Consider the following 14,543-nt stretch of genomic DNA (forward strand, 5'->3'; position numbering starts at 1 on the left):
TGAACAACTATTCAGGAGAAATACCTCAAAATATAACCAGCTTTACATGTTAATAAACCAACCATCACAGAAAAGCATGCAACTTAAATTGAGCTGGTAATCCAAAATTAGGAAGGCACCATATGATGACTGCCACAGGAAAAGCAGTTTTCATTTTAACATACCAAAGGAGCTCAGCCATAGCAATGAAATAAGAACAGAATGCAAACACTCTGGGATTTATTAGAATTTTCCCCTCCTCTTCAAGAGGGAGGAGAAACCCTTTTAAATAACAGATTTATCTAATCATTGTTCAGTGTCTGAGTTTTAGTTCAGTCTCCATTATTCAAAATATTTTTGAAACTGCACAGGTGGGTCAAATGACTGTTCTGGTTCATCTTGATTTTGAAAGGAATGAATTTCATCACCTACATAAGGATTAAATTCAGAAAACGTCATGGAAATGTAATCCTCAACAGGTGGTTCCCATTCTGGCAAGTATGAGTTACCCTCCACCTAAAAGAGGAAGGACAACCGCCCAGCTTTCCTCCATTGCTTGAACAGTTCTCTAGGTTAGGATATATCAATTGCTCAAAACAAACCTTTTTTCTTTAATGCATCTGCAATAAGAGCTTTATCTGCTAAACCTGAAAATTGCGATGCAATTCTGGGATCGTGATGTTACTCCTGAATCAACCTCTCTTCCTCTTGAAAAAACCAAAATCTTTACTTTTTTCCAGTGCTAAAACCCAGGGCTTCACAGAGCTACATAGCCAGTTTTTAAAACCTGTATTTCAGCCAGGTGTGGTGGCGCACACTTGTAATCCCAGTACTTGGGAGGCTGGGACAGAAGGATCACACAGGTTCAAAACCAGCCTCAGCTACTAAGTGAGGCTCTCAGCAACTTAGTGAGACCCTGTTTTCATATAAAATATAAAATAGGTCTGGGAGTGTAGGTCTTCTACCTCTTCAGAGGTAGAAGACCCCTGGATTCCATCCCCAGCACCACAAAAAGAAAAAAAAAAATGTATTTCTTATCCAACTTGAGTATGCAAAATACCAATAAAACTCCATTAAAAGAACATAAAACCACATCAAAGTTCCTGGGGGTATGAGCTATCATTATTATATCCAGAACCTACATATTGAATTCAGAAAAGTAGAATTGAAAGATTAAAATAGCCAGGTTATGGTCGCACATGCTTATAATCCCAGAACCTGGGAGGCTGAGACAGGAGGACAGGTTCACAGCTAGCCTCAGCTACTCAGTGAGACCCTCTGCAACTCAGTGAGACCCTGTTTCAAAATAATGAATAAAAAAACAGGGCTGGGGATGTAGTTCAAAGGTAGAAGGCCCCTGAGTTCAATCCCCAGTACTGCAAAAAAAAAAAAAAAAAAAAAAAAAAATGAAGTATGGGCTTTGAGTTTGAGGTCAAAAGAAAAGTTTGATTAGTTGCCTATTGTCTTTATAGACTTCTAAATATTTACATTAACACAGCACTCTAAATTACTTTCAAAAAGGGCCACAGAAGCTGGGCGTGGTGGCGCATGCTTGTAATCCCAGCATTCAGGAGGCCGAGACAGGAGGATATTGCAGTTCACAGACGGCCTCAGCTACTTAGTGAGGCCCTCTGCAACTTAGTGAGACCCTGTTTCAAAAAATAAATAAAAAATAGGGGAGGGCCGGGCATGGTGGTGCACACTTGTAATCTCCGCGCTTTGGAGGTGGAGACAGGAGGATCACGCAGGTTGGAAGCCAGCCTCGCTGGCTTAAGAGACCCTGCTTCCAAATAAAAATATAAAATAGGTCTGGGAGTGTAGCCTGGAGGTAGAAGGGTTTCCAGGAACCCCAGTACCACAAAAAAAAAAAAAAATAGGGGAGGGGTATAGCTTGGAGGTCGAATGCCCCTTGGTTCCATCCCCAGACCTGCCAAAAAAAATAAATACAAAAAAAGGGCCACAGATATTCTGTTCCAGCCACTACACACTGGTTACATTCACCAGTACCATTTCCTTTTCACAACAAAATGGTCTCAAACTTGGAACCAGAAACCTCAATGTTAAGTAATTTTTCTGCTACCTCCTAATGGAATGATATAAGACAAGTTAATATCACCTCTCTGAGCCTCTCTTCTCATTTGTAAAATAGTATGATATAGTTTTACCTACTTCCAAGGTTGTAAGAATAAATGATATACGGTACATGAAAAGACTTGTGAATTATAATTCTTTGGGTTGTACCATATTCTGATCAATCATTTCTCCATATGAAAAGACCAAATAAACAAGCACTCTACCTCAACCAAACACACAAAATGGCAACTAACCTGAAAAGGAATGTAAAGAAAAGGCAGATCGTGTTTCTTTTAGGCTTGCTGCCATGTTTCATTTAGGCACACCCAAAACTCTGAGCAGACCTTTATTTTCATGTCTGCACTAATTTCTACATCAAGATGTTTAGCCATGTCTTATGAGTCAAAAATAATCACACAAAAACCATGAAAGCCAGATTCTATTTTTCTTAAGCCTCGGGCCAAGAGAAGAGCTGCGCTTTGCTTTATGTTCATTCCTACTTCATTATGCCATTGCAGGTTATAAAGCTGGGGGAAAAGAACAAAATACTTACAGCTGCAGACACTATCTGGGCAGAAATTCCCTTCAGAAGTGAATGTCGCATAACTGATCCATGGAGTGAAAAAGAATCAGGTATTTTCTTCTTCCTAAAAAAAAAGGAGGGGGAACATTTAACAGATGAATAAAATGAAAAGGCAGGGTCCCAAATGCTTGAAAGAAGAAAACACATAAAATTAACAAAAGCAGAAAATAAGACTGTAATTTGTTACCTCTGTTTTAAAAAGATGTGTAAAGAATTCAACAGTCCCACATTTAGGTGTGTACTACACCCACGTTGAAATCTCAGAGAAGTTCAATCAAGAAAATGAATTTATAAAATCACCATTCCTTTTTCACTGATTCTACCCATTCCTTGTCCCCCTTAAGAACTAGAGCAAGTATCACTGCCCTCCTGTTCTCCAGAAGGCTGCCTACACACCACTCCTCCTGCCACATGCTGGCTTTACCCCCACATGCCTGCACACCCGCCCTCCTCTAGGGTCACCCTTCTCATTCCACTGTAGCTCCTACTAACAGCTTCTCCTTTCATTTACAACTACTTATCATCAAAGAAAAGCCCATTTTAAACTTTTTGTGTGTATGTGTAGACTGGGGATAGAACCCAGAGGCACTGTACCTCCGAGCTATACCCCCCAACCCTATCTTTTAGTCTTTTTTTTTTTTTTTTAAACAGCGTCTCACTGAGTTGTGAAGGGCCTCACTAAGTAGCTGAGGCTGTCTGCGAACCACGATCCTCCAGTCTCCACCTCCAAAAGCTGGGATTACAAGCGTGCGCCACCACGCCTGGCCCAGAGCCAAAGTGTGAGGATATAAAGGTGTACTGTGTGCAGGGGAACCAGGAAACAAAAACAAGTGTGGGCTAGGAGGAAATCAGAGATAAGTTAATGCCACACAAAGGACCTGTGACTTTACTACACAGACAAGATGACAGCATAACTTTTTTTGGGGGGGGGCTGCAGATTGAACCCTGGGACACTATACCTCCAAGCTACAATCTCAGCCCTTTTTATTTTTTTGTGTACATTTCCCAAGCACACAAAAAATTACAGGTGTGCGCTACACACGTAGCTGACATCTTAGCTTTTAAGAAGGTAGTAACCAGATCATCAAAAACATTCAGGTTTTCTATTTGTAGGACACAGAGATGGTCAGGTGAACATCAGCATGGCCCCTATTCCATAAGAGATGACAACTGTTAGAGGACAGCTAGAGGCAAAATTTAAGAAGGGGGAAAATACAGAGATAACTTTGTCAACATTAAAGTTACACATGAATTCAATAAAGTATTTATATGATGCTTCCTCCACTTCTCTTTCCTTTTCATGTTCTCTCCAAGAATTTGGAAGATGAAAAGCAGCCAAAATTAAACTTATTCAGGGTTAGAAGTCTTTTTCCAACATCTTTAATCATCTCTGTAATTCCCCTCTGAACCTACTCCAAGAGAATGAAGGAATGCTGGAGCTGACCTTAGAGGGGGTGGGAGGTGAGTGCAGGGACAGAGGGTGGCACAGTAGACAAGTTCCACGTCGCTACTCAAACACTGTGCCGTGTTTGACTTGTGCTTCCTCCACGAACTCTACTGTTGCTTGGAGTCCCTAGCTACACTGGCTTCTTACAAAGGGTTCAAAAGACAATGGCCATCAGACCCACCTTAATATCCTATCCCCCTGACAGTGCCAAATATTTAGTATCCAGTAAGCATATTGTTTCCACACAAATGGACCTTCTACTCCCCATACAGGGTTTCAAAGACCATACTGTACTATGAAGAGATACTGACATTTTAAGTGATCAAATCTTTCAACCATATGCAACTGTAACTTACACGAACACTTACCTTTTTAAGTTGGTTCTGTCACCACTATCTGAGCTTGCCACAGATGAAGTATCATAGGAGTGGGAATCAATAGTATCAATGTTTAACAATGTGGGGTCCTCAAGAACAAAAGATTCATCTTCGTCATCAGTCTAAATTGGAAGATAGAGCAATAAATACAAAATCTCAAATACTCCACAGGACATGTCAGATAGGTAATTGATGGGTTTCTTGGAACCATTCAAGTGCGTATTTATGCTCTTCACCCCACTATTCATTCTTACTCACCGGAGTGGCATAGTACAGAATTACCAGAATTAAATTTCAACCTACACAGATCTTATTCTCTACAAAAATTTCCTTCTTGTAGCAAGGAGAAGCAGGAGCAGTTATGTAGACTGTTAGCCAGATATAATGCTTCTTAAAATTCAAACCTGTACAAATGCTGTACTAGTTAACCAAAAGACAACAGCTAATTAGAACAAAACAAGTATCACCCGACTATAAATAACCTACTGTGAAGAATACAAGCAGACTGAAGAAGAGTATGTTGGATAGAAAATAGCATATGCAAACACACCAATTTCATATTATAGATTTTTCCCATGGAAAAAGAAATGGTCCAAAATGGCTGAAGTATATGAGCAGAATTTGGAGAGGATCCTAGGAAGATAAGCTGAGATACAAATTGTAAAAACCCTTATATCCCATTAAGTTGGGTGGCAGCAAGGCCCATTTCTATCTTGGCCATCACCAGTACCCATAGTGCCTAATAGAGTGCCTGATACACAATCAGTACTCATGTATTTAATGAATGAATATACTAGATGCAGTAGTCAGCAAGAAGGCAACTGAGGTTTTAAGAAGTAGAAAGACATAATGAGAATCATGTTTTAGAAACATAAATGGGGGCTATGAAGAACAGATGAGGTGTAAGGGAGACGAAGGCAGAGATTATTAAGGCCCAGTGACAGGTACTGCAATGTCAAGGAGAGAGAATTCCAGCCTGGGAACGCAGTAGAAGTTGAGAGAATGATGGAAGAGACGGTACTGAAATAAAATCAAAAGACAAATTGTAAGGGGGAAGACAGAATTCCAAGGTTTCCAACTTGACCAACTAAGCAAAAAGTAAAACTACTGACTGATATAAGCAAGTCCACACATAGCAGTCGGATAAGAGTGGGCTTTGTACACACTGATTTTGAGTGATACACAGTAAAGAAGAATTTCTGAAGGATCATTCTCTTTTAACTTTCTTTCTCTTCAATCCTCCTCCAGCCAGACTACTCTCTGTCTTGCATTTCCAATCTATGTTCTAGAGAAAATACTCTGTGCTCATCCCCCAAACTACTGACCACTAACCCTGCTGAAGTTACGAGTCCGTTTCGCTGGTCTATTTTCGGTTAACATGCTCTTGTCTTTCACGCACCATTAACCCTGCTGACCATTTCCTCCTTCTGGAAACTTTCTCGCTCCTTGATCTGGTTGGTCTTGATCCTCCCTAGTTTTTCTCCAACTTATGTGGACTTTTACCAATCATGTTCTCTGGCTTCTCCTCAGCTAACTTTAAATGCTGTTATTCCCCAAAATACATTCAACTCTCTTCCTACTTCACACACTTTCTATTTGAGCTAGCTCATCCATACCTATGCCTTTAAGTACCATTTAAGGACTCCAAAATCTGTGTCTTCAGCATCAACATTTGTCTTGAAGTTTAGGTCTATATTTACAACTGTTTTTCAGATATTCCCACACGTAAGTCTGCTGAGAACAGGGCTGGCACTAGCAACGGTGCATTATGTTACTTGAGAGCTGTAAAGGATTGGAACAATTGCTGTAGGAAAAGGGGAAGGAAATAATTCAAAAATAAGAACTGCAGCACCAAGGTCTTAAGCAAGAGAGTCGATCAAAACCTTATTGGATTTTCTTAAGCAGCCTGGGGACATAATTAAGGAAAATAGATCGGCTAAGTTAAGCCAGGCTTACAGGATAAATGAAAAAAATGGAGGAAATAAAAATTAAAGAATTCATGATGTCGGGACTGAATTTAAAATTACCACCACATAGTAGAGATCTGATTTTCCCCAAACTGATAAGTAAAATCTACATAGCTCTATCAAATTTCAGCTGATTTGTGCATCTGCATGTGTGTAAACTGACAAACTGATTCTAAAACTTATGTGGAAATGCAAAATACCAAGAATAAGCAAGGCAATCTCAAAGGACAACAACAAAGCTGAAGGATTTGGAGCTACCAGACTTTACGACCGCTTATAAATGCTGCACCATTAGAATGTGATAATGGAGCAAGCCTAAGAGGCCGATGCAATCAGATACACTCCGCGTGGCCACCTGGCTTGTCACAAAGGTGACGTTCAGTGAATGGTGCTTGAGCATATCTAACACAAACACACACACAAATTTCAGATGAATAACAAATCTAAATGTGAAAGGTGGGATGAGAAAGATTTTAGAACAAAATAAGGTTACATCATCATGTTCTTTGAATTGGCCAAACTTCTTTAACAGGACACACACAAAAAACAACCATAATGGAAAGTATAATAAGCTGAACTATATTAAGAACTTCTGCTCATCAAAGGAACATTTGTAGAGTAAAAATGTATGTTATAAGATGAAAGAAGACATTTGCAATAAGTATATCTAATAAAGGGCTTGGGTCAGCATATATACATAGGACTCCTTATAAATAACTTTCTTTAAAAAACATTCAACAGAAGTGGCCTAAAGACACAAAAAGGCAGTTCACAAAAGAGATATCTGAATGGCCAAAACATGTCAAGGTATCCAACTTCATCAGTCTTTGGGGAAATTGAAATTAAAACCAGGATATGATACCACTATACACCTATGAGCATGAAAGACCAAAGTGAAAAAGAAAAATTCAAAGACTGACAAATATAGAAGTAGTAATCAAAACTCTCATGGATTGCTCTTGGGAATGTGTATTGATATAACAGCTTTGAAAAACCATGGCAGTATTCATAAAAGCTGAATGTAACTATACCTCATGATTCACCAGTTCTACTCCTAGGCATTTGCCCAAAAGAAATGTGTTGCATGCGTGTTTGTGCATATATGTGTATACCAAAATATATAAATATTTTCAGCAGTGCTCTTAATAATAGTCAGAAATTCGAAATTATAGAAATACCTACTGACAGTAGAATGATATGTCATAGAAAGAATTTTATATAATAGTGAGAATGAATCAGCAAATATACACAAAAATATGATAAATCTAAAGACATGGCAGACACACAAGAGTATATATTCATCTATTATATTTTACATATAAAATAAATATCGTATAGAAATACACATTTATATAAGTATAGGTATATATGCATTGTGTGTATGTATGTATGTGTGTGTGTGTATGTGTGTGTGTGTGTGTATATATATATATATATTTTTTTTTTTTTTTAAACAGTACTGGAGGTGGAACCCAGGGCATTCTACCTCCAAGCTATACCCTCAGCCCTGTTTTTTATTCTTTTTTTTTAATTTAAAAAAAATTTTTTTTGCAGTACTGGGGATGGAATCAAGGGGCATTCTACCTCCAAGCTACATCGCCAGCCCTAGTTTTTATTCTTTATTTTGAAACTGGGTCTCACTGAGTTGCAGAGGGTCTCACTAAATAGTTGAGGCTGTCTGCAAACCCAGATCCTCCTGTCTCAGCCTCCTGAATGCTGGGATTACAAGCATGTGCCACCACACCCGGCTTATTCTTTATTTTATTTTATTAATAATAATAATTATTATTATTATTATTATTATTATTATTATTATTATTATTTTGGTGTTATTGGGGGTGGAACCCAGGGACTTTCTACCTCCAGGCTATACTCCCAGGCCTATTTTATATTTTATCTGGAAACAGGGTCTCACTATGTTGCTGAGAGCCTAAGTAGCTAAGGCTGGCTTCGAAACTGTGTGATGCTCCTGTCTCAGCCTCCCAAGCGCGGGGATTACAAGTATGCGCCACCACGCCCAGCTCTTTTTTTTTTTTTTTTTTTTTTGTACGGGGGTTCCTGGAAACCCTTCTACCTCTGGGCTACATTCCAGATACCTATTTTTTTTTTTTTATATTTGGAAACAGGGTCTCTTAAACCAGCAAGGCTGGCTTCAAACCTTCGCGATCCTCCTGTCTCCGCCTCCCAAGCGCAGGGATTACAAGTGTGTGCCACCACACCCGGTGCTTTATTCTTTTTTTTAAAACAGGGTCTTACTAAGTTGTGGAGGGCCTCTCTAAGTAGCTGAGGCTGGCCTTGAACCTGCCATTCTTCTGTCTCAGCCTCCCAAGTACTGGGATTACAAGCATGTGCCACCAGGCCCCAGGTATATTTTATATATTATACACACATCTTATATAAACACAAAGCAGGCAAACCAGTCAATGACGAAAGTCAGAACAGTAATCACTCTCGGTGTTGAGTACTGGAGAGACACAGTGGAGCTTCTGGGGTACTAGTGATGTTTTGCTTCTTCATCTGGATTCTGATTACACAAGTCATTCAGTTTGTGAACATTCACCATGTGGTACACTTATGATTGTCACACCTTTCTGTATGTAAGTCATATGTCAATAAAAAGTTCAAAAGACATTTCTAGCTGCACAATCTAATAGCACTGATGTAAACCCAGGACTACTCTCAGAGACTGGACAACTAGAAAGAACTGTCAAAGAACAAGTTTAATGCAAGTAAGGGAATGGAGGAGAGATTATGGTTAGAGAATGGAAGTTCAAAATTAAACACCTTGGTGGTAGCATAGTTTCAAAAAATGACAAGGCCTAGTAATATTATTTCATGCCTTAAGTTCTGAGATCTAGAATATCTTACTAATCTTTTTTGTGTGTGGGTTTGGTACTGAGGATGAACCCAGAGGTATTCTACCTTCAAGCTACACCCCCAGCCCAATTTTATTTCCTATTTGGAAACAGGGCCTTGTTAGGTTGATACACGTTTCACTACTTGCTGACATTGTCTTCAAATCTGCAGTCCTCCTGTCTTGGCCTCCCAAGTACAGGGATTACAGGTGTGTGCCACCATGCCCAGCTTTGTTTTTGTTTTTGTTTTCAGTATGGGGGTGAAACCCAGGGGCATTCTACCTCCAAGCTACATCCTCAGCCCTTTTTCTTTTATTCTTTATTTTTATTTTGAAACAGGATCTCAGTTGCAAGGGGCCTCACTAAGTAACTGAGGTTTTCCATGAACCACAATCCTCCTGTCTCAGCCTCCCAAATGCAAATGCTAGGATTACAAGCCTGCGCCCACCACACCCAGCTTTCTTAATAATCTTTAACTTGCCTTCTCCCCCCCCCCAACCCCCCCACCACCGGTACTGGGGATGGAACCCAGGAGCATTCTACCTCAGAGCTCGAGCCCCAATTCTATTTTTTATTACTTTGCCATTTAAAAAAATATTTTGCATATCTTTCTTCCTGGCCTCCCTTCAAGTTGATAATAATGAACACTTGAGAATACATGCATCCACATATCCTGGAGCAAGGACTAATTTATACTTCTGCTCTTTCATTTTTTTAAATCATTTCCTTTATTGCCTCACCCCTTATAGTCTTCATAATGGTCTACAACTGAAATTATCTTTTCTTTCAGTTTTACTTATCTATCTGCTATGCTCCCTGGAGGTATAAAGGCTGGCCAATTTCCAGTCCCATTTCTCTCTCAAGGACAGAGACAGTCATATAGCACTTTATCACCCAGCACCTAACACCATGACCCCAATATGCTAGACCCAAATTACACTGAGGAAAACAATATTGTCTTCTGGGCAAATCACTAATGACAGTACTTACTGGTACTCAGAGGTAAGAAAGCTGTCCCAGGACAGTTTGCCTTTATTATGAGCTACTGTCTCGTCCATCTGAGCCTTATTCTCTTTGCCAATATTATATAAACATGTGCAAATAGGGCTTTATCTATAGACTTCTACAATTATTTTTATTTCACATTTAGTAAGCTAACAGAAATGAGGGTGTGATTAAGACCACATTAACAAAACTAACTATAAAATTAATCTTCTCATCTCTAAATGAAAGATTTCCTCCTCTATACTAAAAAGTAACAAAGGACATTTCACTATAACAGAATTCTCGTTCAGGGTCTTTGTCAAAACTGAAAATTCTTAAGTCTTAACACAGATCATAGAGAACATTTTTGAAGTTAAAATACATTCAAAGTAATAGCCACATCAAACTGCTGTAAAAAACAGAAATCAAAGCCATACAAGAAAAATAAAAGATACAATTCACAAAGGCAGTAGTTTACATCCTCTGAAGTATTGCCTACAACCATAAAAATATAGGTAAAGAAGCAATACAGAGGCCAAACTCACTCTGAGCTACAGTATCAGTGGACTTTTCTGTTGGGAAATGTCTGCATCCTTATCTTTTGGGAAACAAAACTATAGATCTGAAATAAATTTATTTTACAGCCTTTCTCAAATTAGCAGCTAAAACCTCCGAGAAAAGTCTTGAGCAAACTTAAAGGTCAAAAGAATGAGCTGAGTTGTCAGCTCTACATAGAAACTAGCCAATCACAAAAAGCAAAGGGTCATATGTTTCCTCTCATATGCAGAAGCTAGGAAGTAACTCGGATATAAGAGGGACTTAAGAAAATGGAGGAGAAACTCCAGCAGAGAGAGGGAGTTGGTTTTGGGGAAGGGGTGGGAGAAGAGGGAGAACTAATGAAGGAAATACTTCCACTGACATTATGTATATATGCGAGAATAGCAATGCCAATCTTAATACCTTGTATGGAGAAGGGGTATTGAGGAGAGAGCCAGAGGAAAGCCCACCAAGTGCTGTGTGAACGTATGTCACCATCACTATGAACTACATTTTGATTCACCAATAAAGGTATAAAAAAGAAACTAGCATATTTTACCAACCACGTCCTTCCCTGAAGTCCTTTTATAAAACCTTTTTGATCTACCAATTCAGAAAAGAGTAAAACCATTTCAAAGCTAAAAAACCTAATAGGCATGTTATTCATAAAATAAACAATGGAAATTTTGTTTCCTTCACATTTGAGGATGAAGCTCAATATAAGGTTGCAAAATGCTCTCTAGTGTAAGAAGATAAGCCATTTGACTATTACTGATAGAGACATCTGATCACTATCAACACATACAAATCTCAAAATAACATCAATGTATCTTAATTGATTTGACAAAAATGTTGTGTGTTTACATATACATATACACTGTTTGTTTGTTTGTCTGTCTGTAGTGGGGATTATACCCAAGGACATTCTACTGCTGAACCCCCAGCCCTTTTTATTTTTATTTTGAAACAGGATCTAAGTTGCTGAGAATCTGCTAACTTGATGAAGCTGGCCTCAAACCTGTAGGCCACCTGTCTCAGGTTCCCAAGTACTGAAATTACAGGCAAATAATACCATGCCTGGAGCTACACCCCCATCCCTTTTTTTTGTTGTTTGTTTCCTTGATTTTGTTTTGTTTCATTTTGAATCGGGGTCTTGTTAGGTTGCTGAAAGTCTTGCTAAGTTGCCAAGACTGTCCTCAAACCTGCAATCCTTTTTCAGCCTCCCAAGTACTAGGATTACAGGCATGCACCACTACGCCTGGCTTATATTTTGATAGTGGAGATTGAACACAGGGCCTCGAATGTGCTAAGCATGCACTCTTCCACCGAGCTTCATCCCCAGTCCTAATAAGATACATTTTTTAAGTCTGTCAAGTACTGAGTATTGTGCTGGCCACAGAGACTCTAAAGATGAGCAGGATGTGGTGTCTGCCCTTGAGAAGCTCATCATATATACTAGTGCTGAACAATAGAAGTTTCTGCAATGATAAAAATCTTCTGAATCTACACTATCCACTGTAGCAGACACTGGCCATGTATGGCTACTGAGCACTTGAAATGTGCCTCCTGCAACTAAGAAATAAAATTTTTACTTAAATGTAATTAATTTTTAATTTTTTTTTTTTTTTTTTTTTTTGGTGGTACTGGGGATCCTGGAAGCCCTTCTACCTCCGGGCTATACTCCCAGACCTATTTTATACTTTTTTTTATTTGGAAACAGGGTCTCTCAAGCCAGCACTCTGGCTTCGAACCTGTGCGATCCTCCTGTCTCCACCTTCCAAACGCGGGAATTACAGCGTGCACCACCACGCCCAGCATTAATTTTAATTTTAAATTGTCACATGTACACTACCATACTGGATACTGCATATCTAGATATATAAACTCTAACCCCCAAAGTATTAAAAACCAGTGCCACTAAATAATAGTGATCATTAATATTTACTTACCTCATTTAGTATGCTTTCCAGCGTTGGAGGTGTATCAACTTGAGGAATATCAAACTCCTTGTCATCTATCTAAATTAAAAAAAATTAATGCTTACATAATGATACCTTTCCCATTAAAATTGTGAGGGTGTTCAAATCAATTAGAATGATTATCAATTAAAAGACAAGTTACCACCAAATTCATCATATAGTTGACTTGGTAATCCATGGTAATATGGGTCAGATCAAAAGATTACAGAATTGTTACCTTTTCTACCCATAAATTCAGTGACTATCAAGGACATGTACATAAGGACTGCACAACCAGTACAGCCCTTTCCAGAAAGCTTCTCTTGGAAGACTTTTACACCTGCTTTGTTAAACATGACAAAACATCATGTCTTATGACAGCCCCTAATTTCCTAAGGTCAGACATAAATCATAAACAACACACAAAAGCCTGACATCACATGTCTTAGTTATTTTATCAATTATGATCAGAGATTACTGGGTCATGCACAGTCACAGAAATCCATTAATAGAATATTCAGTCAATGGGGGAAACAGTTGCTGTGCAAGATAAGAATTCTAAACCTATCACTAGTTCTGTGCCCTTGAGTATTTAATACAGCTGCATACTAGTATCTTTTTTATAAAATGGATTAATTAGTGTTATAAGAGCTATGAATCTCGAATGACAATGGTAATCTAAGTATTCCTTAAACTGTAATGGACTTCACAAACGAAGAGTGATAGTATCTCATAAAATTGCCCACACACTTCTACTAAACCATGCAAACTGATCGATGTAGAGTGCTTTAGGTCATAAAGTGCACTCTTATCAACACTTTGGTTAAAAATTATTGCTTAACAAAAGCTTGAAATTTACCAGATCATTTCTGACCTCCAGTTCTTTGTCCAAATCTATGTAAGAGAATTTTGAAAGTGAAGCTTCTAGGTTGAAAGACTTATTCAGTTCTTCTTCAGCAGTCTTGGCACAGAGGTTCTGTTCCACATTCTCATGGTCTGGTTCATTTTCCATATTTACTTTGAATTACTGTTATTCAATCAATCCAACTAAGTATTTGTCTTGTTTGGGAGCTTAGATAGCAGTGATCTGAATCTCTTTCCAAAAAAAGGAAAAAAGAAAAGTATCACTTAGATTTCCTCTTGAAAATTGAACATTCCAAAGTCTTATGTGGTCAGACTTCACTCAGTCGTCTTGTTACTGGCAAAGAAAAACCAATACTGAGGTATGGAGCAGGATACTGAGGGAGAGTTCCTATGGGAGCACAAGAGCACCTAACTCCAATTCAAGAAGCCTGAAGTGGCCCGCCACCCACAGTCACTATTCAGACCGGGGACAATGACAATTACGAGGCTTAGTAGGCTTGGCTACTAGACCTGGTAATAAGCGGATTTGTGTACTTAATAGAATGAGGGCAAATTAGTGCTAAAAGCAGCAATTAGTCCCTCCTTATGTTCTCAAACCTTAGGGTAGCTCTCCAGTTCCCTTGGAGATGAGCATATAGAACACCTTTGCTGTTAGTATCCACATGGGGCCACACATATCTCAGGATAGATACTAGTTACTTGAAACAACACTAGCAAACATAAGGGTTCAGATATACTAGAGGAGACAACAATGACCACAGGATAAAGTAACTATACAACCTATCAAAGATTTCTAGAAAGAAAGGTAGACAAACTTGGACATTTTCAGAGAAAAATAAAATATTAAAGAAAACTAAAAATGTATTATTTTTATATTTCACAGTTCTCAACAAGAGGACTCTGTTATATTAAAAACAGA

General features: G+C 38.6%; 1 protein-coding gene across 3 annotated transcripts in view; it reads right to left on the reverse strand.

The window, feature by feature from the left end:
- VPS8 (VPS8 subunit of CORVET complex) overlaps positions 1 to 13,772 on the reverse strand; it is a gene marked incomplete at both ends in the record, with an annotated part of 223,582 nt that extends 209,810 nt beyond the window's left edge. For all 3 annotated transcript variants that reach the window (XM_080696055.1, XM_080696056.1, XM_080696054.1), the window contains 4 exons: positions 2,606 to 2,699; positions 4,451 to 4,581; positions 12,752 to 12,820; positions 13,620 to 13,772. In XM_080696055.1, the coding sequence (XP_080552181.1) occupies positions 2,606 to 2,699; positions 4,451 to 4,581; positions 12,752 to 12,820; positions 13,620 to 13,772 (447 nt within the window). The remainder of the gene's footprint in view (positions 1 to 2,605; positions 2,700 to 4,450; positions 4,582 to 12,751; positions 12,821 to 13,619) is intronic.
- Between the last annotated feature and the right edge of the window lie 771 nt (positions 13,773 to 14,543).

Source organism: Muscardinus avellanarius, assembly GCF_963383645.1.
Source record: "Muscardinus avellanarius genome assembly, chromosome: 5".
NCBI lineage: Eukaryota > Metazoa > Chordata > Mammalia > Rodentia > Gliridae > Muscardinus > Muscardinus avellanarius.